The following is a 23,709-nucleotide window of genomic DNA, read 5'->3' on the forward strand; positions in this document are numbered from 1 at the left end:
TACCATTTTACAATCTCAAAAAGGAAACGCACCCTTTCCCCTGATCAGGGGTTGCTCAAGCAAGAGGCCTTTACGAATGGGCATCGGCAGCCTTGGCTTAAAGTTGGCTCTGCTCCTGCCTGGCAAATGGCAGGACTGAAGCAGAGAAGGGTGAAGGGATTTAAAGCAGCCCCAGAGCCTGCGTGCGGGAGAGCAGCGAAGTGAGCTCCCGGTCACCGGAGTCACAGCCCAGCTCTATTCCTTTGGCTTAACTGTTTTCCTAAAGCAAAGGCTGCTGCCTGCTTTTATTGTTTAAAGATTAAGGGATCTATTCAATTTTTACACTAAAATCACATGAGGTTTTTATCTTAGTGTGATTAGACGAGGCTTGGGCATCCACACAGACTTCTTCAGTAAGAGAAAGTAAAGGGGATGACTGAGAACAAGGTTTTGGTTTCTCTTCTTGCAGTTTTTCCCACCTGTGAAAGTAGAGAATAACAGTACACTGTGGCTCTCATTTTTTTTGTTCTTACTGTTTTGAAGGTTGTGTATGTGTGTGTGTTGGATACCTGAGTACAATCTCTCTGAGTAAAATCCCACTTACAGGTTGTGAAGTTCCAGCCTTCTGTGTGGGAGGTGGCATTTCAGGGGTAATTAATTTTATTCATCCCATTTTAATGCAGTGGCACACAAAACGTTAATAATGATTGATCTCCACCTCGGTGAGGCTGGATGCTGCACCAGTACGTATGTTGCCCATTGACTGCCAGAATTAAGACTAATAAAGCACCAAACTGTCTTCCTAAGGGGCCAGACTCCTCTAGTAGCAAAGCTGGTTTAAGGGGTGTTTCCCCCTTCTCAGGCACTGCCTCCCCTACCAAGGTTTGCTGCTCCCTCACTGCTATTAATTCACCCATTTCTAGTCCAAATTGACTAAAGGAATGGTTGGTACTAGAAACATCAGCAATCTTTTTTTTTTTTTTTTGAGGGTTACTTTTTAATCTGAAATCTTTTCCTGACACTGATGGCACAAAAGACTGGCTGAAATTGGGAATGAGTCATGGCAGGATGTATGGGAGCCTTGGAAACTGGGTGGGCAAAAACCTGAAGTGGAAGCCTGCTCTGACGGAGTTACTGGGGTTAGGTCTGGATTTTGATTTAAAGTTTTTGCTTGCATTGTAATGCCTGCATCCTTGTAACACTATCGGTGCAGCTGGACGAATGCCGTCTCACTTAGGTTGATTTAAGCCTGAAATCATCCCACTGAATAGGAGCACTTGTCTGCAAGAGGAATTTAGTGTGCTGTGAAAAAGTGTGTGAATTTACAGAGGGCTAGCTATGTTCTACCCGCTTTCTTTGTGGAAATCTGTGAAGGGCAGCTTGATGAACATTCAAAGTGGAGTGAAATATCATCCGCAGAGACAAACACCGGGTGAATTAACATGAAATGGCTAGGATGCTATAAATTCATATCCCAGCTTGCTGCCAATGCAGGCAAGGTCTCAAGAACTGCACTTGCGCAAAATTAGTACATGGGAGATCAGAATCATACCACAGGAATTGCCCTTTCCAAAACGATACCTGTAATAACATATGATATAATGAAGGTGCAATGAATTTTCCTAGCTGACAGTATTAAAAATAACAATGTACACCGCTCAACTCTGCGATTGCTTTCCACAGCAATGTCAACAAAGAGGCTGAGATAATTTCCCCCCTGCTGACTTATTTTTTCCAGCTAGATCAGTGAGCTCATCAGCTCCCATCTTCTGAAAAGCCAAGTGAAACTGCTAATCCGGACTCCCTTTGTCACACGAGTTTCAATCAACCAGTTGTTGCCTAAATACGCAACCTGCCTCACACGGCCTCTCCCAGCAGGCACAATTTGACCTCGGAACATACAGCAGGATCAAAGTGCTCCTGAATATGCAGCCAGAGCACGAGAACTTGCATCCAGCTGAAGCAAACATCTGGCTTCATACTCTGTTCTCGCTAAAATAATAGAATAACTGCAGCTAGCTGAGATCCTTCAGCATGCCGACAGAACTAGCACCAAGCTTGACGTACACAACAGTTCTCACTGAGTTTGTCACAGTTTAGTGGCATGGGTTGAGCCGAACAGTTAAATCATCGTTAGTGTGCTGTTAGCTGTTAGTTAGCTAACAAACTGTGGGTTACTCTATCCGGTATCCACCTTTGTGGTCCATAAATGGCGCTGCAATGCTACAGTTCTGCTGCGTGAATGTCAGACCTCAAAGACCATCAGACCTATCTGATCAACTGTGTTCCCAGGCAGCAGTGTTCATCCCGGGAGAGCTGTGGCAAGGGCACTGAGGTCTGCAGAGAGTTGAGTAGTCTTAAATGCCTCCTCATTTGCAAAATGAGTGAAGTCCCAGCCACCCAAGCACAGCCTGACTTCATTTCATACCTCCAAGCACAGGTTCAAAGGGCAAGTAAGCATGAAGGCTACGTGCAGGCATGGTAGCTGGATTAAGAAGAACACGTGAAGAGCGATATAGGATGGGATGCACTGGTATAAGCGCAGGCTGTACATATTGCAATGCCTTCTTCATTTCCTGTCACACAGACCCTACATATCTGTATTGTAACTGGACTACAGGTATGAAAACATACCTCAAAAATGTGATGACAGTGCTGTTGGGTTCAGTATTTTCAATTATTGCTTTAAAGACTACTAAATTTTACACATATATTAATAAGGTGTACTATGCCTGCAGATGTTAACATTCGACTTCGGATCTTCCCAAAAGAGAAACATACTGAAATTAGATATGTCAGTCTGTTAGGCATCTAAGCATGATACCTGATTGATCTGCTAGATCAATCTCTTGAGATTCTTTTACATTTGAACATTAGCCATTCACCCTCAATTGTCAGGCTGATTTCTCCAGCTGTGCTTGCAACAGCACTGGGCATCCCAGTCAGAAAGCTCCAGGCATGCACATGCATTACTCAACTTACTACCGGGATCAAAAGTACAAGCGTCTTGGTGCGTTCACACTGGATAAAAATCTGCCTCAGTCTCCAGAGAGAGAGTGTGTTTTGTGCTGTATCTACTTGGCAACAAAACAAGAGAAACCAAAATGTTTAATAATATGCTCCCAGTATCTGCTGTGCTTCACAGCTGTGGGCGGTTGTGCCCACAGAAGCGCACCAAAGATGAGAAAAGTGTCCCTGTACAACACACCGTATTGGCTGGTGCAAATCTTCAACTGGTGCTCAGCGCTTCACGGTATGAGACCACGATGTTATTTTTAGTCATAGATCCTGCAGAAAGACTCTCCGGGCGGTTAAGCCTGCGCTCAAATTGCTCAACGCACAGGCAGGAGAAGAGGGTGCCTCTGGTTTATGCCTTGTTTAGGTCTGGTGTAGCATCACCAAGCACAGCTTAAAAGAGGGCTAGATTGCTCGTAAGAGTCTCATGGATCTGCTGCACCAGGGTCATTTTGATCCTGGTCTGCTGGCAATGAATGTCTGCCATAATATCCTACTTTTTCTATGTTTCTAAACTTAACTTTTTGAAATGCAGCATAGGATTAGCTCTCCGTTCTCCTGTGAAATAGTCTGGCTGGGTCAGGGGAAGCCCTTTCTGAGTTACACTAAAAAGTACACATTTGCACAAAGAATGCACTGACAAAAACAAATCACCCTCACGCTCTTGGTCTCACCCTAAAATGGTGGGGACACGGTCAGCGATGCTTGGGTTACATGACCCATCCCAATTATAAACCCCCTCAGTACTATCTTTTATCATGGCAAACAAGCAACAATGAGCCAATGTTTTAGAAAATGATACAAATCACAAGCTAGTTTTAAGAACATGATCTACATATTACTAGTGAAATTAAAGTCATTCTACATACAAATCCTCAGCTCTGAAGAAATACATGCACCTACACAAGACACAGACAGACATTCCTGTCATTTTTCTACCTATATAAGAAGAAAAGAAACAGGAGGAGAATTATTTTAAATAAGGAGAATTAAGCAATGCCTCGGTATTCATAGTCCTAGTCTCCACCACAATCCCTGATCAGCAATGGCAGTAACATGGTTTGCCACTTTTTCTTTTTGGAGTGTGTGTATTTTAAAGCTATTCATTATAAAAAAAGCCATCTTCTCACTTAATGTTGCATTTTCATTATTTTTTTTTTAACCACACCAAATCCAATTCATATAAATGGCCTCTTGATTCTATGATTCTATGGGAAATTCAGCAAGTATATGGTTAATCTTGAATAGTGCCATTGATTTCAACACAGTAAAAATTACTGGTTTAGGCTTTGGGAAAATGTTGGTTTTTTGCTTGGATCATCCTTTTTTAGTATTGAACCAATGTAATCTTTGAGATTTTGTTGTTATAGTGATAGCAAGAATGTCAGATAAGCACATTTTAAAAACAGAAATACATTTGAGAGAAAACTCGAGTGGCTCTTTTATTTTGAAAAAGACAGATAAGCAAAGCAAGTTATGGTTCAAAATCTACTTTTATATATAAAGTGAATATTTAATTCCACTTAAGAATTGGTAAAGGCTTGTTTTGGCATTTAAATAGCAGGCTGTCAACTCTGTTTAAACGTGTGACTTGCTTTCCTCTGTTTTCATTAAAGACCTGGCAAAAGTTAAAAGTCATATTTCGTTCAGCGCAGCACAAGGAGCTGAGCGTTAGCGAGAGCTGGTTTTAACTGCTGGAATATTTATGTCTCCATGGTGTGCTCATGTCCCGACTACCCAGACCTTGTGCAGATCCAAACTGAAAGCATTTGAGCCAAACCTGCGCTGTAGGTGGAAGCCCATGGTTCTGGGACCGACAGCAGGGGAGCATCTAACTCCTGCTGGCCTTCAAAGGGTCGCCCTGCCTGGGACTCCTCCACTCCTTCCAGTAACGCCTCTTCTTCACCATCTTTAACTTGGAAACACCAGAAAATCCTCCAGGAAGCACAGTGCCCTGCCTAAGCTGTTATTTGAAGAGACAGGGAGAAAGGCTTAGTGTGGTGGCACTGAGGATGACAAAAGGAGAAGGGCACAGAGCTGTGGCTGCCTGCCACTGTGGCTGGCACAGGACACGGACCCCGGCGTGTGCAGGGAGAGCCAGGACCACCCTCGGCACCAGGAGAGCCACAAAGGGCGGGAGAGTCCGATGCCAGGATAGTTAAGGAATGACAGAAGACAAATTTCCCCCATGATGCGTGTACCTCAAGCCTCACTAGCCAAGGAGGTGGTTAGATGTAGAGTTATATGTTAAGTACTACTGCGCTCGGCTGGCATGTGACATGCTTAGATTCATATCAGCAGACAAAAACACGAACTGCTTTTCCCCACAAAGTGAGTTTTTGACAGATTTTATGCACACCGTGTAAAAAAATTACTTAAAAGTAGATGAAAGCTACCTGCAATCACCTCTGCAAGGTTAATGTTTACCATGTTACAGAACAGCCAAGTGACACACAGTACACGACAGCTCCTGAGGACAGAGCAAGACACAGTGACTACATCTGGGGCAAAATCGTGTTTTAAATCTCTTTTAAATTTCTAAGCCCACAAGCCAAAATACCAACTGCTTCTAGGAGTGTTTTCCTAGTGGAATATGGGCCAGTGGAATATGGATTAGTTTACCACACTTCAAGTTCCCCTTTTCTGGTGAGAAAGCTGCAACCAAAACATCTCAAGCATACTTGTAAATTCTCCCGCTTTAAGCGATGTTTGTCATTACTCTTACTCATTATCTATAGATCAACCATATGTGAAACACAGTGTTCAAAAAGTTGCGAAACTTCAGTTAAAGCACATATGACCTATCATTTTTACTGACAAAAAAAAAATAATAAAAAAAATTCATTGCAAGTTTGGAACTCAGCTTGGGCTTCCCACCAAGCATCCAGACTTAACTTTTTCCAATTAAACTTAATTCATCTCTGCCAGCGTCCTCTGCCAGAACGCAGAGGTCTCATGACCTGAAAATGGCAGGCTCCCTCCCTGCCACATGTGCTTCTCAGCTACTGCCTATTTGGGGAATGTCAGTATTTGAAGCACAAAATGTGCACCATCTCTCTCACAGAAAGACCTAAAATGAAAAGTCCTATCAGTTCCTGCTGACCTTCCCCAGGTTTTCATTGACCATTCAAGTCCAGTATGTAAAGTATACCACAAATGTATAAATATATTTCCTACATACATACTTAGAGATAGTAAAAGGTTTCTTTTCTCTAACCTGTGAAGTTCCAATATATTTTCATATATGTGGAAGTTTGTCTTGAGGGACTGCACTACTTGAAGGAAATCAGGATGTCAGAGCCAAACCTTTGGCAGTTTGGGACTTCTCTGACAAGTCCCTCCATTAAACTGTGGCACGCTCTGACTTCTTGGTAGTTAAAAGAATGCAGACAGTAGGAGTATAACATCTTTCTGTTACTCTTTGCATAAATGAATGCTCATTACATGCACTGCATCACTGGTAACACATTTTATGAAATAAGTGTATATTGGAGCACTACCAGTCAAGAGGCAATGCCTGATTTTACTCTACGGTTTTACAGCACTTGTTTTCAATATTAAACTGTTCTCTGGACTGACTTTTTACAGATACAGCTCCTCTTTTCCAAAAAGCATTATATGTACTGAGTCATCAACACTCTTCTGAAGCCAAGAAACGTGTATGCATGCAAGGATTCCCACTGGGGTTTGTGGTGGTGAGGGGGGAACACGAATGCATGTTGACCATGTCACCATCACATGTGGCTGGCTGCAAGCTCTGCTTGCTGCTTTTGCACTGCATGGAAAGGGCTGGTACAAGTGTCTAAAATACTCTGCCACCATTTGTATTTTAAGCCTATTTCCTTCTCATACATCAGTGGCTTCTTGGTGTTTGGGTTCGTCAAGGGGCTTAGGGCACAGGTCCTTCAGGAGAACTGAAGAGAAGGAGACCAGCAGGTGGAGGAGGTGGTTAATCACCTCACCTTTGGGTGGAAAACACTGACTTTGGTGAGAGGACTCACTGGTACGTTGTGAGAGCAGGGGGTGGCCTGAGGGCCTATTTCTGCTCTTCCCTGCGAGGAACAGAAATGCTGGGTAATGCCTGAGGGATTGCAGAAGATGCATGGCTGCTTAGAGAGCTCAGGAAGAGACTGAGGGACTGAGGAGAGAAAAAGGAGAAGAAAAAGCAATGACAAGGAAAATGACATGCCTGGGATTCTGCTCAGGCTAGATAAACCCAGATAATTCCATTTATTTCCTAGAAGGGTAACGAAAGGAACAAAACACAAAATATTTTAGAAGCATAACTGAGCTGCGCAGGGTTGAACTGGGAAAGCTGAGCAGATGGAGTGACAAAAAACCAAGTGTACTTCCAGGGCACTCTTACAGTCATTTGGCAGCGTGAAAAAAGCAAAGGATGAATGGTGGAAATCACTGAGAAGTCTGAAGCAGCTGAGATACAACTGCAGGGTATGGTGGGGATCTGCTTGCGAGCCAAGGAAGTTATTCAAGAATATAGGGAGAAGGGTAGGAGCAAGAGACCCAGCTGTGGCCAAGGAGAGGGCAGGATGGGAGAGAAGAGAAATTAAAAAAAACCCCAAACTGGCAAAGTGGACATGCTAGCAGGAGTGGGGAAAACAGGAGAAAAGATGAAGGAAGCTCAGGGAGACCAAAAGATACTGAGGGCTGTGAAGGCATCAGGAAGGAGATGCTATGGCCTGGAGCTGGGAGAGACTTGCTGGAGGAGGCTGTCAGAGATTGCAAACGAGAGGGATGAGATAGGAGAAACGGGCAGCAAGCTGAGGTAGCCAGCTAAGGGAGGGCACGCTTCTTCCCGGCACAGAGAGACAGCAGAAGGGCAGATGGACACGGAGAGTGAGAAAGCTTAGCTCAGGGAGTGAAAACAAGAGAGACTCGCTAAGCTTCACGTTTTTATTAACTGACAACAGGAAAATTGGTGGAAAAGTACTATACGAAGTCAAACATTAGTGTGTGCGTGTTACCTTTGTGTGTGGACTGAAGGGCACCGGGGAGACCTGTGCAAGGGCTGGTTCTCTTTGAAACTCTATGTAACCAATGTTGACACTTCAGTTTTATTGAATATAGCAAACACTTGGGTGCTCGATAGGGAGGATAACGAATGCTTTTAGGGTGTACAAATTCGGCATGTGTTGCACTTCCCTACCAGCATGTTCTTCCAGAAAAATGAAGAAGGAGCCAAGCTGGGCACCTTACTGGCACCGAGGTGCAGCTCCAGCGAGCCACATGTGCTGGGCCCATACTGGCCCAAGCACCCTCGTCCTCTCAGGGTTTTCATGCTGGTTGTTAGCTGACCTGCTCGGTTTAGCTACCTGTTGCCTTTATGGTACCTAACCTTCAGCAATCCTCTCACTTGCCCTCCTGTGCTTTTCACAGGAAAAACATCAAAAGTACTGACCTCCCCTCTTCTTCTGCATTTTCCTTCTGACCTTCATTCCTCACTGTCTCTGACCTCAGAGCCCAGCTTTGCTGCTCCAACTTTTTGCATCCATTAAGCCCCTGTACAGGTATCTCGCCTCACTCCTCCACCAGCACGGCTGTCCTCCAGTCCATGTGGAAGGTGTGCATCCAAAAAATCTGTGTTCCTGAAAAGTGATTTTCACTGCTCTGCATCTGTGAGGTGCTCCTATGAGCCCTGGTACCTCCAGGTACCTCCCAAAGCATTCTGCATCTCTCCTGCTCCTGTGCCCCTTTCTGCCAGACACAGCCCTGTCCTTCTCTCCCTGGCTCTCCCCGACCCATGACAGAACCTCAGGAGGACCCTGCCTGGGTCCTACCCGACACTTCCACCTGCTCCTTCCCAGTCATCCCTCCCTGGACCTGCTCTGTCTACTGTTTTCCCCTTCCCTCTCCTCAGACGGGTTGCACCGCCAGAGCGGGAAATGATGGGAGGATGGAGTGAGGCGGTAAGAAGAGGTATCTGCATTTGTCCCTGTTTTGCCGAGTTTCACACAGGGCTGGCTATCGTTTCCATTTACAGCCTGCTGCAAGCTCAAGCCGCTCCCCTAACCGCTAACCGGTTTTCCCTTGCCAGCGTCGGAGGCTAAATATAAGCCCATGGAGCCGGCCCTGCGTCCCTGCCCGTATCTGGCAGCGCCTGGCATTCCACCGCGATTTCGCAGAGCCGGTGCTTTTCACGAACTTGGCAGCTGAAGAGAGCCGCCTCTCCCCGAATAAGCTGTAGGAGTTTCTAGAGGAATAGGAAACAGATTGCTAGTTTTCTCTTCAGTGCAAAGGGCAATACCGCAATTTTCTTTTGAGTCCCCAAGTTAAATGCTGCGCTCCGCCTCTGGGAGGTAAAAACCATCACGCCAGAATCTTGTTCAGCCAGTGCCACTTGCTGTCCTACGATTTGTTTGGTAACACTATCAGGTTTTTTTTTTTTGAGGAAACTGGTATTTTTAAAGGATCGGCAGCTATTAAACAGCACTTAATGCGTAAAGGAAACTTACGATGAATACGGTAGCATCTGTGCCAGACCAAACATCTGGAGTTTTTAATGGAGTGGGCAATAAGAAATAAGAATTTGAATCCTGCTTTTCAGCTGACACTATAAATCAGCTATTTTAAATTCAACCAAATGGAAGAATTTTTTTGTTTCTTAGGGTCAAAAATGAATAACTTTAGTTCAGCAAAGTATTCCGCATGAACTAGGCATGTGAGTAATCTTGTCCTTAAATTACACTTTTACACACTGATAAATGCAGATGATAGTTTTAAAAAACCATAGAGGCATATGCTAATTCAGAATATGCCCAGAAGAATGGTGGGAGCCTACCAAATTTCACAGGTTTTAAGCTTCACTTTCACATCAAAAGTACCTGTATACATCCAGAGCTGAAGAAGAAAAGTTCCTGGTTTGATTTGACAAGATATCCCTAGAGAAGAGAGCGGCTGCAGCCAGCTTGCCCTCCTCTGCCAGCTCGTCCCCAGCACAGCCCCTCTGCGGAGGCACGGGCCAGCCCCAGGCACTGCCTCTCACAGCTGGACCTCCGGTGACCAAAGGGGACCCCCTACTATTTTGGTACCTGCTGGGGAAGGAGGTCTCTGGCAACATCTCTCCTGGCTTCAATTTTTGCCATTCAGTTAACAGCCTGTGAGGGCTAAAAAGAAACCTGCTACAACATAAAAATCATCACGGTAGTGACATACTCAGGCTATTATGTGCAATGACTGTATCAATGACTGAGTTATTCTGACTCAATGAGTTACCTTTTGTGAGCTAGGTTACCTGCCTTAATTAAAGAGTAAAATAAATTAGAATAAACTACCATGAAGGTGATTAAACCCAAAGCACCAAGTGTTTAAACCAGTATGCTGTATTTAACAGGTGGGGAAGGCAAAAGATGTTCCTGTTTACACTTCACACCATCTGAGCTTAAGAGCACAACTTGGTGAGCCATGGTAGTTTAATGATGTAAAATTGTCCTACTGCTGCAAAAGCTAAGGATTCAACACCTACAGAGGCTGGTACCCATCACTATAGCTTGTTTGTTCTTGGAAATGGCTGATGTTGAAAGAATGTTACAGAAAACATGGCGAATGAGATCAAGTATTACAGAACACATTGAACTGAGTATTTTGCAGACATATTGCCTGAATGGGCTTGTGACTGGACAAACTATTGAAACTACTCAGAAAGCAATTCTTGAAAATATGGAAAATAAGACAATTGCAAAACATTGCTGACCAACTTCAGTTAATGCATCTTGGAAGGGTAGTGATGGTCTCAAGATTCACTTAATGAAGAGGAGCAAGCTATAATTCAGCAAGGACAAGGGTAACCTTCTATGTATTGGTTGGAATAACTCCTTGTGCAAACAGGGTAGAAAGTGACATGAAGGATCTGTGAATTACCATGTGCCACCAACCAAATGCCAACCATTTCATCCTGCTGAGAAAAAAATTAATGTCATATGGGGATGTATGAACAGGAGTGCCATATGCAAGATGTGTGAAATCATCCTCCTACTCTACTTGCTGCTGAAAGCCTCAGCCTGAATCCTGCGCCCGGATTTAGGCACAGCGCTCCACGGAAGATGTGGAGCCGCCAAAAGCAAGAAGATTGCTAGAAGTCTGGTAAGCATAGTCTGAGGAAACCTGGGATTAAAGGGAAGAGGGCTAGGCAAGTGAGAGTGGTCCCAAATATGCAAAGAAAAAGAAAAGAAATTGTTTGCCAGATGCAGAGGACAAATAATGAGGACAGCTGAGTTGCAGAAGGGGAATTCGGGTCAGACATGATGCAAATGCTGCATCGGTAGCGCAGTGAAACACTGGGGTAAGCGGCCCAAGGAGGAGACAAAGTGCAGGACGAGAAGCATCTGTTTGGAAAGACGTAATCCGTCCAGTGGCAGAGGGCAGATGATGTCTGGAGACTGTCCCCCCCTCGCCCCCAGCTCTGCCATGCTGATGAAAAGCTAAAAATCCTCAGCTGCTATAAAACGTGGAAACTTCATTAATGATTTATACTAGTAAAGGGTCCTTGCCTGAAATGCGTCCAGTGTAATCATTTTTTCTATCTAATTTTTGCTTTTAGCCATAGAGATTATGAGTAATAGCTACGAGGCTACACTGTTAGCCAGAAATCCTTTAGCTTTCTAAAGGTCACTTAATCTATGATTTAATCTGATGGTCACTGAAATTAAGTGGAAGCAGTTCAGCGGGCTAAAATGGAGGGTGGTTTGTGTCTCTAGCCTTCAGTTACCTTGAGCTAAACCATGCTTTATAAGCAAAACAACTTACAGACATGCAATACATTTTGAAATGCATGCTGAATCTTCCTGTTGCACTGCAGGAAAAAAAAAAAAGGAAACCCTGCTTTTCTAGCTAGCTGCTGCTTTAAAACAGTTCTCATGACAAACTCTGGAATGTCTTTAGTGCCTTCTGTTCACCTGTTGATACTCCTGTCCCTCTGAGATTTTATGCAGCTGGGGAAGCGGGCAAGATTCACACGAATTTGGTTGCTCTGTCATGATGACTTGTTCACAGTGAGAGCTGAGCTGCGTATTTGAAACTTACTCCTTTTAAGAGTGGAATGCTTCAACTAAGCAAGACCAAAAAAAAAAAAAAACCCCAGAAAAAAAAAAAAAAAGGAAAAGCAGAGTTGGCTATACAGCTCGGCAGTTAAAGAAGGACTAAAATAGAACTGTGAAACGTTTCATAGTTATCTGTAAGTATTCAAGAAGTTCAAGTCTCAGCATAGTCACTATTAGTGAATTGAAGATCTGAAATGTCCCAGAGAGCAGATGCTTTGATCCCTAAACAGAGCTAATATTTCATATTTTTGAGTAGCTTTCTCCAGGTACTTATATTTCACATGGTTGGACTTTAGACTGCTTTTCTGCTATGGCTACTCTCTTGCAACACATCTGGAAATCCTCCCCTCTGTAATATTATATATAATACAAACTACTTATTTTGAGGAACTCGATTTTATAATACATGCATAGGCATAGAACTCCACAAAAGAAACCCCACACAAGACTCAGGTGAGAAAGCTAACCTTCCTTTGACTCTGGCTTTCTCATGCTGCATTTCCTCTAGATTATGATACAGTTTAATTTTCATGGATGTCATCTGAAAACGAGAGCCGATTTGTAATGTAGCCAAATTCTCTTTATCACTGAATATATTCTGTACGTTAACTGGTAGTGCGACGCACTGAAGCATAGTCTTTAATTAAAGTGCAACAATACCACAGCTCCAGTACAGGCATGGCATAGGAACCCGGTGCTGGATATAAAAATAGCCGTGCTGAAACGTGTCATATCACTACACGATGTGACTAAGTCAGTGGAGACACTCTTACACTTGAAACCTGAAATATTACTGAGCACCGATTTTCAGCTGGGGACGCTGTGATCAAATCAATGCATGCATTATTCTCCACAAATGAATAATGGCGTGAACGAGGACGTATTAAACACCTACAGCGCACAATGCTTTTCACACTGGTTATGAGCCAAACACAAACAAAGAGGCTGTGAACTCTCCAGAGCTCCTGTTTTATCTCCCGTTTAGTCCTCCCGCCTGTTTGGATACAACACGCGGCATCCCCAAAAACGCCCTGCTGCCAACAGGAGAGGGGACTGATTTCAGGTCAGGAGCAAGGTGACTGCCCTTCTCTCCTACTCTTTCCTACCCTCGAGGAAACCAAACCAAAATGAAACCATCCTGCACCCACCGTGAGTGAAAACGGGGGAGATGAAGAAGCCCCTGCTGACACCAGAGCCAGGGAGTGGCTGCTGCCACTTTCTCCGTAGCCCTCTGCCAAGGGATGCACTGGTGCTAACCGGATGGGTCCATCCCTGAGCTGGGGGAGGCAAAGCTCTCCACCCCTAGGGCTGCGAAACCCTCCCTACACTCGCTTAGCCAGGAGTAACACAACCCAGAACCGATGACCATCCTCGTCCCAGAGACAGGCGCCTGCCAAGCCAGGACAGCTCTCTAAAGTGCCCCATCCGCCCGGCCCTTCTGATCTGTCGGCGTGGCTGACGCTGCCATTGCGGCACGGGGACCTCTGCAAAGGTTCCCCTCCAACACTGGCCACCAAAACCAGAATCAAACACCCACAGAAAAGCAGCAGCGGGGCTCCCCCTCGGCATTCACGCATCCTCCTTCCTCGCTCCCCCGCGGGCACCGCATTCTACAGCGGGGCGCTATGCCACCCCGGAGCCCCAGCCGCAATTTCAACGTCCTGGCACGGTACAAACAGCTTAGGAAAAGAGGCCGTGTGGATTTTGGCACGGGGCAGCGTTGCAGGGAGGAGGCACTGGCAGCCATGCAGCGATGCTTCTCTGCTTGCTGGGAAATGCGTCAGGGAGGCACAAACACACACACGAGAGAGGAGATAGGAGATAGTTACCTAACATGACGAAGGGGATTCCCAGGAAGGTGGAATTGTATTTCCCACCAGTGAGATTGATGATCCCAGCTGCAGTCAGGGTGGCAAGGGTCACGGTCAGCAATCCCAGCAGGCCAAGCCAGGGTTTGCTGCGGACACAATCCTGCATGGAGCAGCAGAGAATGGCCAAGGTGACCACAAGGACCAAGCTTGTGATCAGGTAGCGTTCTGATACCCTGCTCGTCTTCTGGAAATCCTCCTTCAGCGAAGAAGAAGTGAAAGGATACATTTTGACTTTCCTGTTGGATTTCTGGAAAAGTTCAACCGTGTCACAAAAAATGGATTCCCACTTCTCTGCCACCATGTCATTCAAGGAGTTGATTGCCTGCAAGTAGTAGGTGAGCTGAATGGCTTCTGCAGACTTCACCCGGTCTTTGCTGTGCACAGTAACCCCACCAAGCTGATGCCCGTTATACACTTCCCTGCCATCCTTTAAGTGAGTAATCGGATAAGTGATTGCAAAATTAGTTCGATTAGAAGAACGAGCAGCCTTTAATTCCTCCAGCACATGCACTATGTCGTCCACTATGCATGTCTTGTCATTGTTCAGGATACATATATGGGCAAACGTGTAATTGAAACCAGGTCTTTGAACTTGGATCCTGGTCACAGCAGAGTGCAACTACAAGGGAAAGAGAAATCACACACGTTATTCATCAGTTCATCTCGCACAATAGCAGCCAGAGCAACAGGGGCTCCTCACCTCCGTCCCTTTCCGATTCGATCTAAGCAACAACAACAACAAAAGTTCTGGTGACTGCAGCATTAATAGCACACTTGTTGCAAAAAAAAAAGGAAACATGCATTAAAATAGCAGTATTATTCCCTTACGTCCTTTGCTGATAACCCAGATGTGTTGCGACCTGCATCTGTGCCATGTGCATCTGCCGTTTGGCCTCTCTAAATAAGCAAACTCAAAATGCCTGGACCTCCACTGTCAAGTGATCTGGGTGAACATGAAAGGGAGAGTTACAGCCCAACCATGTCCAGGGACATGCGCATGCTTGGGATTGCAAAATTACTCTCTCGACAGATAAATTTCAGGTGCAGAAGGCATAAGAGCAAGGTGACCAGAGGTGCCAGCCGCCCGGAATGCACCGGCAGCCTGGCAGCTGGCAGGGGACTTGCACTGGCTCCCAGTAATGGACAGGCCACAGCTGCATGTCCCGACTGTAGGGATTGTTGGGATAGCAGGAATAAGATAGCTGGCATTAACTAATTTGCCCTCTTTTCCCCTCCCTCACTCCCCCATCAAATCCTCAGCAAGTCTGAGAGCAGGAAGCAACGGCAGGGACTGACACATTTTCTCTGAGAGGTTCTGTTAATCAGGGAAGGTTCCATAATCTTAGGGCCTGCAGGTTACTACCACTTATTGTTTGGTTTAGCAGCTCTTAGTACAGCTTCCTTAGTAAGTCGGTTTGCATCCTTCTGAAATTTGCCATGCCTGAGCTCTGACCCAAAGTGCATTCAGTTATTTTTGAGCATCAGAAGGGCAGAAAAATTACTCCCTCTTCTTAAAAAAATATAGAAAACTTGCAACCTTTTCTGAATCTGTTTTAGTCGTCACAAAAGAAGTAAGAAATCTAAAAGATGGTAGGGGAGTAGCCTTAATAGGCTGGGGTTGCAATATCTTTTAAAAGTAGAATATGAAGATTGCTAATGTTGGGGGCCTTCGCAAAGTGCAAGCTGGTTTTCTGCACATTTTACTTGCAAAATATGCAGCCCTGGCTCACCACCATCACCATTTAACTACTTCTGTGCTGCTGTAGTTGTGCAGAGAGTACCACGACCTTTCATAAGAATGCTGCTGAGGCCGAGGCTATGGGTAACAGAACTTCATAACATTCTGAGCAGACTTTCCCTGCGGCTGTGATGTCCCTTCTTCATCCTGGGTAGCCACGAAGTTCAGGAAGGGGCTCCCTCTGCTCTTTTCTAGCTGGCATGGGGGGTACCCGACATCCCAAATACCTGCAGACTGCTGTGTACGTGCTTTGTGCACGGCTTGGTGCGATACGTGATTCCTTTGAGGTGCCAGCAGGGACAACGCAGAGGGGTGCACACCCCGTGTGCTGCCTGGTCCCCATGGCCCCGTGGATGTGGCAGTCTGCACAGCTTGGTGGGGTGGGTGGCCGCGTCTGCTGCCAGGGGAGGAGGGGGTCAAATCACTCCCTCTGGTCCAAGGAGCTGCACGGATTTATCCTTTGGTCCTTTTTACACCATGGGAAATGTTCGTGGGAGCATTGTAAAGGTGTGGCAACAAAAGCAGGGCTGATAAAACAGAAGGAGAAGCCCTCCATCACCTGCAAAGTGGGGAGATCGCAGCTCTTCCAGGGAGATGAATAACCAAATTAAGAATGACTAGTTTCCTTTCCTTAAAGGGGGAATAGTTATTTTCTGCCTTCAGATTTTGAGTAAGACAGTGAAAACCTGCTATGGGGAGATGATTCTTTTTTTTTTTCTACTTGCATATGTTGTTTTCCACTGCAGTCCGAAGAGGGCAGGAGGTTCTTATGCCCAGTAAAGAGGCTGGGATTAGGTGATATTTAATGGAACTGGCTCCTTCTGAAGACAAACATTGATTAAAAAAATAGAAGATAGGGTACATGAGAGCAATAGAGCTCATACACTCATCTGATGGCAATGAAGAAAATATCTAATAAACGTGGCTAAAATCCTGTGTCTCTTGAAGTTAAATAGCCATAGTGACTTTTGTGTGGCATTTCAAACCTATTTGCAGAAAAAAACCCCATTTATACAATACTATGAATCTGACTGGTTTGTGATTACATTGCATAATCTGCAATAGGTATAAACTTAGTTATGCTGCCTCTGTTCCTCAGGATGATATGACATAATATAGGCAAAGATTACAAAAGTCCTATATTCTCAACTCATTTCTCTAGCAGCTCGGGGGTGTATTTTTCCACATTTGAGTAGTTTTTATTTTCTACAGAAAAACAGTTCCATATTGACATTAGAAAGATAGGTTTGAGAAGTGAAGAAGTCTTTTCACAGTACTGGGAGAATACAACACTTGGCCATGGTGAGAAGCAAAATTCTCCATCGCGGTGGGAGAACAAATAACTGTCTGTGCAGACAGATTAGAGGCTTTTGCACAACTTTCTTCTAAACCAAAACAATTTAAAAGATTTGCAGGAACAAGCCAAAGAAATGAACCTGTATGGGAGTTATTCTCACCTTTAAAAGATCTTCAAGACTGTCTGGGGTATAAATTCACGTGCATGTCATTACAGTTTTCCTTGATTTACCTAATCAAAGACAGGTAACTGATTTTAAATTTTTTTACAATGGCAGCTACTGTATGGTTTTCATTGACAACTGTTGTGAAATCAGATGTCATATAAAGAAGCACAGCTGAGGACAGCTAGGAGGAAAAGAAGGAATTTCCTGCCTGCATTAGATTAACAATACAGCTCCTTCAGAGAGGATCCATCGAGTGACACAATGCAGAAGAAACTAAACTGTCATGCAACTTTTATCAGCCAATGTGTGTTGCTATTTACCTACCCTGCCTCACTGCTGCATTTGCTTCCTTCCACATCAGAAGTACTTTGTTTTAATATTTAGGTTATAAAATAACCTCATCTGTCACAGCTGTTACTTCATCTTTAGCGAAAGGCTAGAAGCTAAATGTCATACCTAAAATACTCATTTCTTCTTGGAAACCATCATTTCAGACTCAGGAGCCCGTTCTGCAGTAGTGGCCTGGTGCTTCCTCCCAGGCTGCGCTGGGCTGGACTGGGCGCTGCGTGGGGGGAACCTGCCCATCGCCACTTCCCAGCCGTGGGGCTTCAGGGAGGAAAGGGGAGGAGGCAGCCAGTTCTGCGTCCTGGCACATCCCAGCAGCCGAGCAGCCCCCAGAGCTGGCTGCAAGCTCGTGCAGTTTAGAGCAGCTATGAGATGTCCTTTGAGCTTTGCCAGTGGCCACAACATTTGGTCTCGAATTGGAGGCAAACGGCCCAAGAGGAGGAAAACCTGCCATTCCCTCCCTCCCGGCAAAGTATGCCGAGCAATGCCCCAGCGCACCCAAGGATTCAGCTCTGGGGAAGCCCAACTCAGACTTTCATCCTCAAGACAAACACATTGCTTTACCTGCACTTTGCTTTTTCAGACCAGATCCTAGAAAACAAATCTCTGCCGCCTCAGTGCCGGGCAGGGGTGTGCTGCAGCACGGCTGCAGGCTGTCTCTCTCCCTTCCCTTGCCTGTGGCAGCCCTCTTCCCCGCTCTGCTGCCATGCTGGGGATTCAACTGTGGCCACACAGGTTTTTCAACCCCCATCCCGAGCCCACAGCCATAGCCCCAGGTGACTGGCTTCCACAGAAAACAAGAGGTCCAAGAGGTTACAAGGGCACATCCTACGAGTTCAAGGGGTTACACGGACTGCAATTTGGCTTGCCTGTGGTACACCAGGAGGTCCCCCAGGAAACTTCAGTGTCTTAACAGGAGATGGTAAAGGCTGGTGTGTGATGGGGACAACATTAGCAATATGCTAATGCATAATGCATATTGCACTCCTCAGTGCAGCAGATTTTAATAGCAAGTAACCATATTCTGAATAAACCTGGCACCTAGTACTGGGACAAATGATTGACCACCAGATTCTCTTTTATCCAGCTGTTTTCTTATCCTTACCGATCCTATTAGGAGAAAGGGAGATTTAAAGGAGTAACAAAAGGTGAATGAATGGCTTTTCTTGAAGGGAGACATGCACTGCTTGCTCATCGCTCACAGCTTTTTCAGCTAGCTAACAGTGCAAGGAACCAAAAAGCAGTTTACTGCTGAGATGCCAGAGCACTGCAGCACGAGAGCTGCACAGCATCACCTAAGCTCCCTTGCCACGGTGGCCCACTGTTCCTGGAAGCGCTCAGGCACGAAATAATAACTTCCACCTCTCCCTTTCATTGTCGTTTAAACTGTAACCATCACTTGCACTTCCCCTCTCCCTTCTGAAAATGGTGTTGATGTGTGTCCCGTGCCACACCAGAGATTTCTAGAACAGCGTTTTCTCTTTAGCCAATTGCATTTGGTAACATCCTGGTCTTGGTTTACTCTTAAGTCCCATCTTACTCGGTTATTTATTTTAGACAGAGAGGAAAGATGGCTCCAACCGGGAGACAAATCCCTTTCTGCAAATACCTCCACGTGAGGGCTGTACTGGTCTCACCTCTCCACACCAAGCCACGTTTCAGCCTGTGGCACAGCAGACAGATGAGAGGCTGCGAAATCACACTGCCCCACCGGCTGGTTTTGCCCACGGGCCCAGAAGGGGATGCCAGGAGGCAATACATAAAATCCCTTCACTTATCCTGGCCTAAACCATTTGCTCCAGGGCCTCAGAGAGCCGCGGCTGCAAAGATTTCTTCAAGCTGTTTTTGGCTGCCGGTCCTCCTATCTCTGCCACCGGCACAGGAAGGCAGGCGCCGGGAACCAGAGCCTCCCAGTAGGCTCAGTTTGGCTGCCCTGGCATGGCCAAGCCCCGCAACAGACTCTGCCAGGCAGCTCTTCCCCATACAGAGCTTGGCACACCCATCAACGCTGGCAGCAAAGCTGAACCTGAAGGCAAAGGGGTTCTTCTTAGAGATGTATATCCAGGACAGAAAGGAAAGCTTGATTTTATTCTTACATCCATGCAAAAGATGCAGGGAGCCAGAAGAAGGGGTGAGGAAAATCTCTAGCCCCTTCGCTTTCTTGAGAAGTCCTTTCTTTAAATCGAAAGTGAGCAGTTATTACCAGAATTTTGTCAATTTAATCAGGTAACACAAAAAGTCTGCAGCCTCCCTGCGAAGCAAACAGATCCCATCCCAGCAGGGAGGGGTTAGAAACTGCTGATTCATTTGCAAAATGGTCCAATCCCAGAAATCCTTTAAGCCCACATTATATAATCTGCTGCCTGGATCGAAGCTATGGGCAAAGGTGATGAGACATGAGGACCCAGCGATGGCCACTGGTGTCCCACACAGGTCTCACCTCGCTGGTGGTACAGCTTTGCTCTCCCGCTGTGAGAGCGACAGCAACACGCAACGGGACGCCTCAGCCTCACCAAGCTCCGAGTCCCAGCTCATGGAAAGACATCCTGACTCCCCGCGGGAGCTGCACCAGAGCCACCGCCACCATTTTTAATACTAAGGGTGTGTACAACTGCCTTCTGCTTATCACATATACCACAAAAATGTGTTTGGTTTTGCTGCTGAGCAGTGACATGCGTTGTTTTATAGGGAACACCACTCATCGTAAGGACTTGACTACGCTTTGTTACTTGACATATAGCCGATGAATGGCCAACTAGACAAACCTAGCCAGATACACGGATGTCCGCCTGTACTGCGAATGATCTGGCACATAGAGAGACACGTTTTACTCGCAGGACTAAGATCTTTGCAATGCCATACTACTTTTCTTTTGGTTGATGCTGCCATTATTTGACTCCATTTAGTCTTTCAGTCTACATCTGATGGTTCAAATTAAAAACGAGCTTTGCTCTAGTCAGTGCTGCCAACTCTTACAATTTTTTTACTGTCATTTTCACCAAGTCTGGTTTTTCTCTGAGCCCTGGAGCCTGAAGTATTGTGATTTAAAAAAAAAATAAATAAAATCTCAGCTTTCATTAAAAAAAAAAAAGAAACATCTGATCTCATGCTTATGGAGGAAAGCCTGAGAAGGCTCAAAAATAAAGTGAAGAATGAACTAATTATCTATTACTGCTTAAAATCTCATCACTGTTTCAGGCTCAAGACAGACTGAAAAACTAGAAAGCGGGATGAAGACAATGATTTTACATATAGGCTTCATTTTCATGTGAAGCTGGTTTACTCTTTTGGTCATTTTTACAGGTAACTTGTGCCAAGGAAAATGAAGAGGAGAAAAAGCCTTTAATGGATTGCTATAAATTTCTCCACTTTTTCTATGATCTCAGTAATCTCCGGCATTTCCTATCTTTGCAGAGTGCTTTTTTTATTCACTTCAAGAGACAGCCTCAGTCAAAATGCAAAAGGGATATGAAAGAAAAAAGACTTGCACAGCTCCCAGCTTAAATCACGAAAGAAAACACTGTGGGCTCTGCAGACATGGGCCGAATTAAACTATTAAGGGTGTATTTTCATCAGAAGAAGGTGCAGAGAGGGAAGCCAAGGGAACCCCTGAACGGGGCTGTGCCCTGCTGTCGGTCTGAGACCATGGGTCCAGGGCAGAGGTTCCAAGGGGGCTGGTGGGCAGCAGCCCCCTGACCAAGCTGGTCTGGCTGAGGAACGGAGAGTGTGCGCACAGCCGATGGAGGAAGCCAACAGATCCTAATGGCTCTGGATAAACATTGCAAGTTGCAGCTGGAGAGCGTGCAGTGAGGATTGCTATGGGTAGCTGGGCTTCTTTTCTAGCAGTCCTACAAGCAGGTTTCCTGAAGAGATGCTAAGATACTGATTCTGCAAGCTATGTATTTTTGTAAGTAATTTTTTCAGCTGCCAAAATTGGTGAACTATATTTCCTCCAAACAATTTTCATGTGAATAAAATCTAAAAATTGTTCAAACTACAAGTCATGAACAGAGGGACAACTATTAGTGCTCAAAGTGGCAGATGTGTGTGCATTTACATTTCCATCTGCCCTCTTGATAAGATACAGAAAATTGCTAGATGTGATTTTTCTTTTCTAATCTGAAGTGGAGAACCTTTTCTAATCAATACCATCTTAATTGTGACAATTGCCCTGATAATTCTGCCTGAATTTGTCCCACTGAGAGAAGCCCACTCCAGTTTTCCAGCCGACTGCTGTTGGAGGATGGGACGCCTGGGCAGCAGAAACCCCTCTGTGCAGCCTGGCATACCACTCCACAATCAATTTTTCATGATGGGGAAAAAACGATGGAAAACTTCGCTCCTGCGGCTGATCTTGCAGCAGCTCCACCACCCGTGGCCTTCTCCACGCTCCCCAGACCTCTCCATAAACACCCCTCCATCCTTTACACTGCTTCTCAGGGGGCTGGAGACACTGTGCAGGCTCTTGCCAAGGGCTCCTCCAGCAGAAGTTTGAGAAACGGTCCCTTCCTCCCTGCGGGGAAACCTCAATAACTGCAAGTTCACAGCCCATCACATTAATTAACGACCCAGCTCCTCCTTCTCCCTTCCAACAGGAGAGAGAGGGCTTCTCCTGCTGTAAACCCCAACTTAAAGGCAGGGCCAAGTCACAGCTTTTGGGAAGCCCAAATGCGGTTGCCAGGGAGCCCTGGCAGCTCTCCTCAAGCCCTGTGGCACTGCCTGGGGTGCCAGTAGCCTGGCCTCGGTGGCTGTGACGCATGGAGGTCCCCAGCCTCCGACGCCTGCCCTGGCCTCTTACTGTGCTTTCCCAGAGGGTCACCTGGAGGGGTGATGCCCCCCGTCACACATGTCTAGCCATCTATTGAGAAAACCGGTCCCCCGTGCGCTCTGTTAGACAGGAGGCAAGGTCTGACCTTCCAAGGGCAGGAGATGGGATGCAATGTGGGGCGCTGGGTGTCCCCAGCACAGGCCGCCCGGCTGGCAGCAGCTCGGGGCGCAAGGTCCTGGGGGAGGATTGCCCCACGATGGCAGGTGGGAAGGAGAGTGGAGGGATCCCGTCCCGGCTGGCTGCTGGAGCAGGATGTGGTTGTCCTCCCAGGCATGGGCAACTTCAGGACTTCTGCTCCAGCCGCTGGGAAAGATCAAACCCTCTTGCCCGCAGGAACTGTGCCGAGGAGCTGATGCTGCTGACACCGGGAGCTCAGGGGGGGTTTCTGCAGGCGCTTCCATGCTGTCCTTGCAGCACGCTATTTATCTTCCCTCTTCCCTGACTGTGCCCAGATCTTACCTGCGTATCTTAATTCTCATCTGTTTTCGCATAAGATACATTTTAGCCCTGCAGCATTGTGCTGCTATGACAACAGGCTTGCACTTCTGCTGCCTTCACACCCTTGTTTTTCTTGTATTAGGACTCTTCCCCTTATCTCGCAGCCTTGCTCTAAAGACATGACTTCATTCTTTAATTTTTTTTTATTTTTTTTTTTTTTAGCAGAATTCACTATTTGTTCTGTTGACTGTTTCCCTGGAAGTGTTTTCAGCGCCGGAGCTACCTAGAGAATGTGGAGACCTTCTACATCCATTGCTAGATCCACGGTTGACTGCCTGTGTCCTGGCATTCAGAAGTACACGAAGTTTTAAAATAAAGGGTACCTTGCTTTAGCCAGCATTGCGACAGACCCAGCTTTCGGCTCTGCTGAACAACCAGAACCCACTTCCACCGGCTTTGAAAATAATGGCTTAAGCATGCCATGTTTGTACAGCAAAGCAATTGGAAATACCACAAAAGCGGGAACATAAATATGGTTATTTCCTCCGTCAGTTTCCTCACACGTAGAAAATAAGTGAGGAAATCCGGGAAGACCGTAGACAGAGTGTGCAGGCACACGCATTAACAGGTATTTAATAATTAAGGAGCAGAGAGACGAAATAAAATCTCAAGTAGGAGGTCTACACAATTTTGAAGTTAAACTGTTTTGTTCTGCAGTAATGAGAAGTTATGCAGTTCTTAAATAAAGGTGTCCTTAAACAGAAATACCTAATTTCACTATTTGCTCGCATGTTCAAATAGATATTTAATCAGTTATCTAGATCTATTGATGGTCAGTTATAGGAGAGGGGTAATATATATGCACTGTCCTAAAATATGTGGTTAGGAGAGGTTTCTTCAAAAAAAAAATAAACCCCCATCTACAGATTTTCATAGAGGCAAACTGCAAATGCAGTCCCCTTCAGTAAGGCATGTTACA

General features: G+C 45.7%; 1 protein-coding gene across 2 annotated transcripts in view; it reads right to left on the minus strand.

Moving 5' to 3' along the window:
* Positions 1 to 23,709, minus strand: part of PTCHD1 (patched domain containing 1) — a 34,339-nt gene that overhangs the window by 6,129 nt on the left and 4,501 nt on the right. The window contains exons 2-3 of one of the 2 annotated variants that reach the window (XM_074152907.1): positions 14,511 to 14,537; positions 13,877 to 14,345 (exon numbers count right to left, since the gene is read on the minus strand). In XM_074152907.1, coding sequence (XP_074009008.1) covers positions 13,877 to 14,345; positions 14,511 to 14,537 — 496 coding nt within the window. Of the gene's footprint in view, positions 1 to 13,876; positions 14,538 to 23,709 lie in introns of both variants that reach the window. The other variant, XM_074152906.1, reaches the window with a different exon arrangement.

This window comes from Numenius arquata, chromosome 1 (genome assembly GCF_964106895.1).
Source record: "Numenius arquata chromosome 1, bNumArq3.hap1.1, whole genome shotgun sequence".
NCBI classification, from domain to species: Eukaryota; Metazoa; Chordata; class Aves; order Charadriiformes; family Scolopacidae; genus Numenius; species Numenius arquata.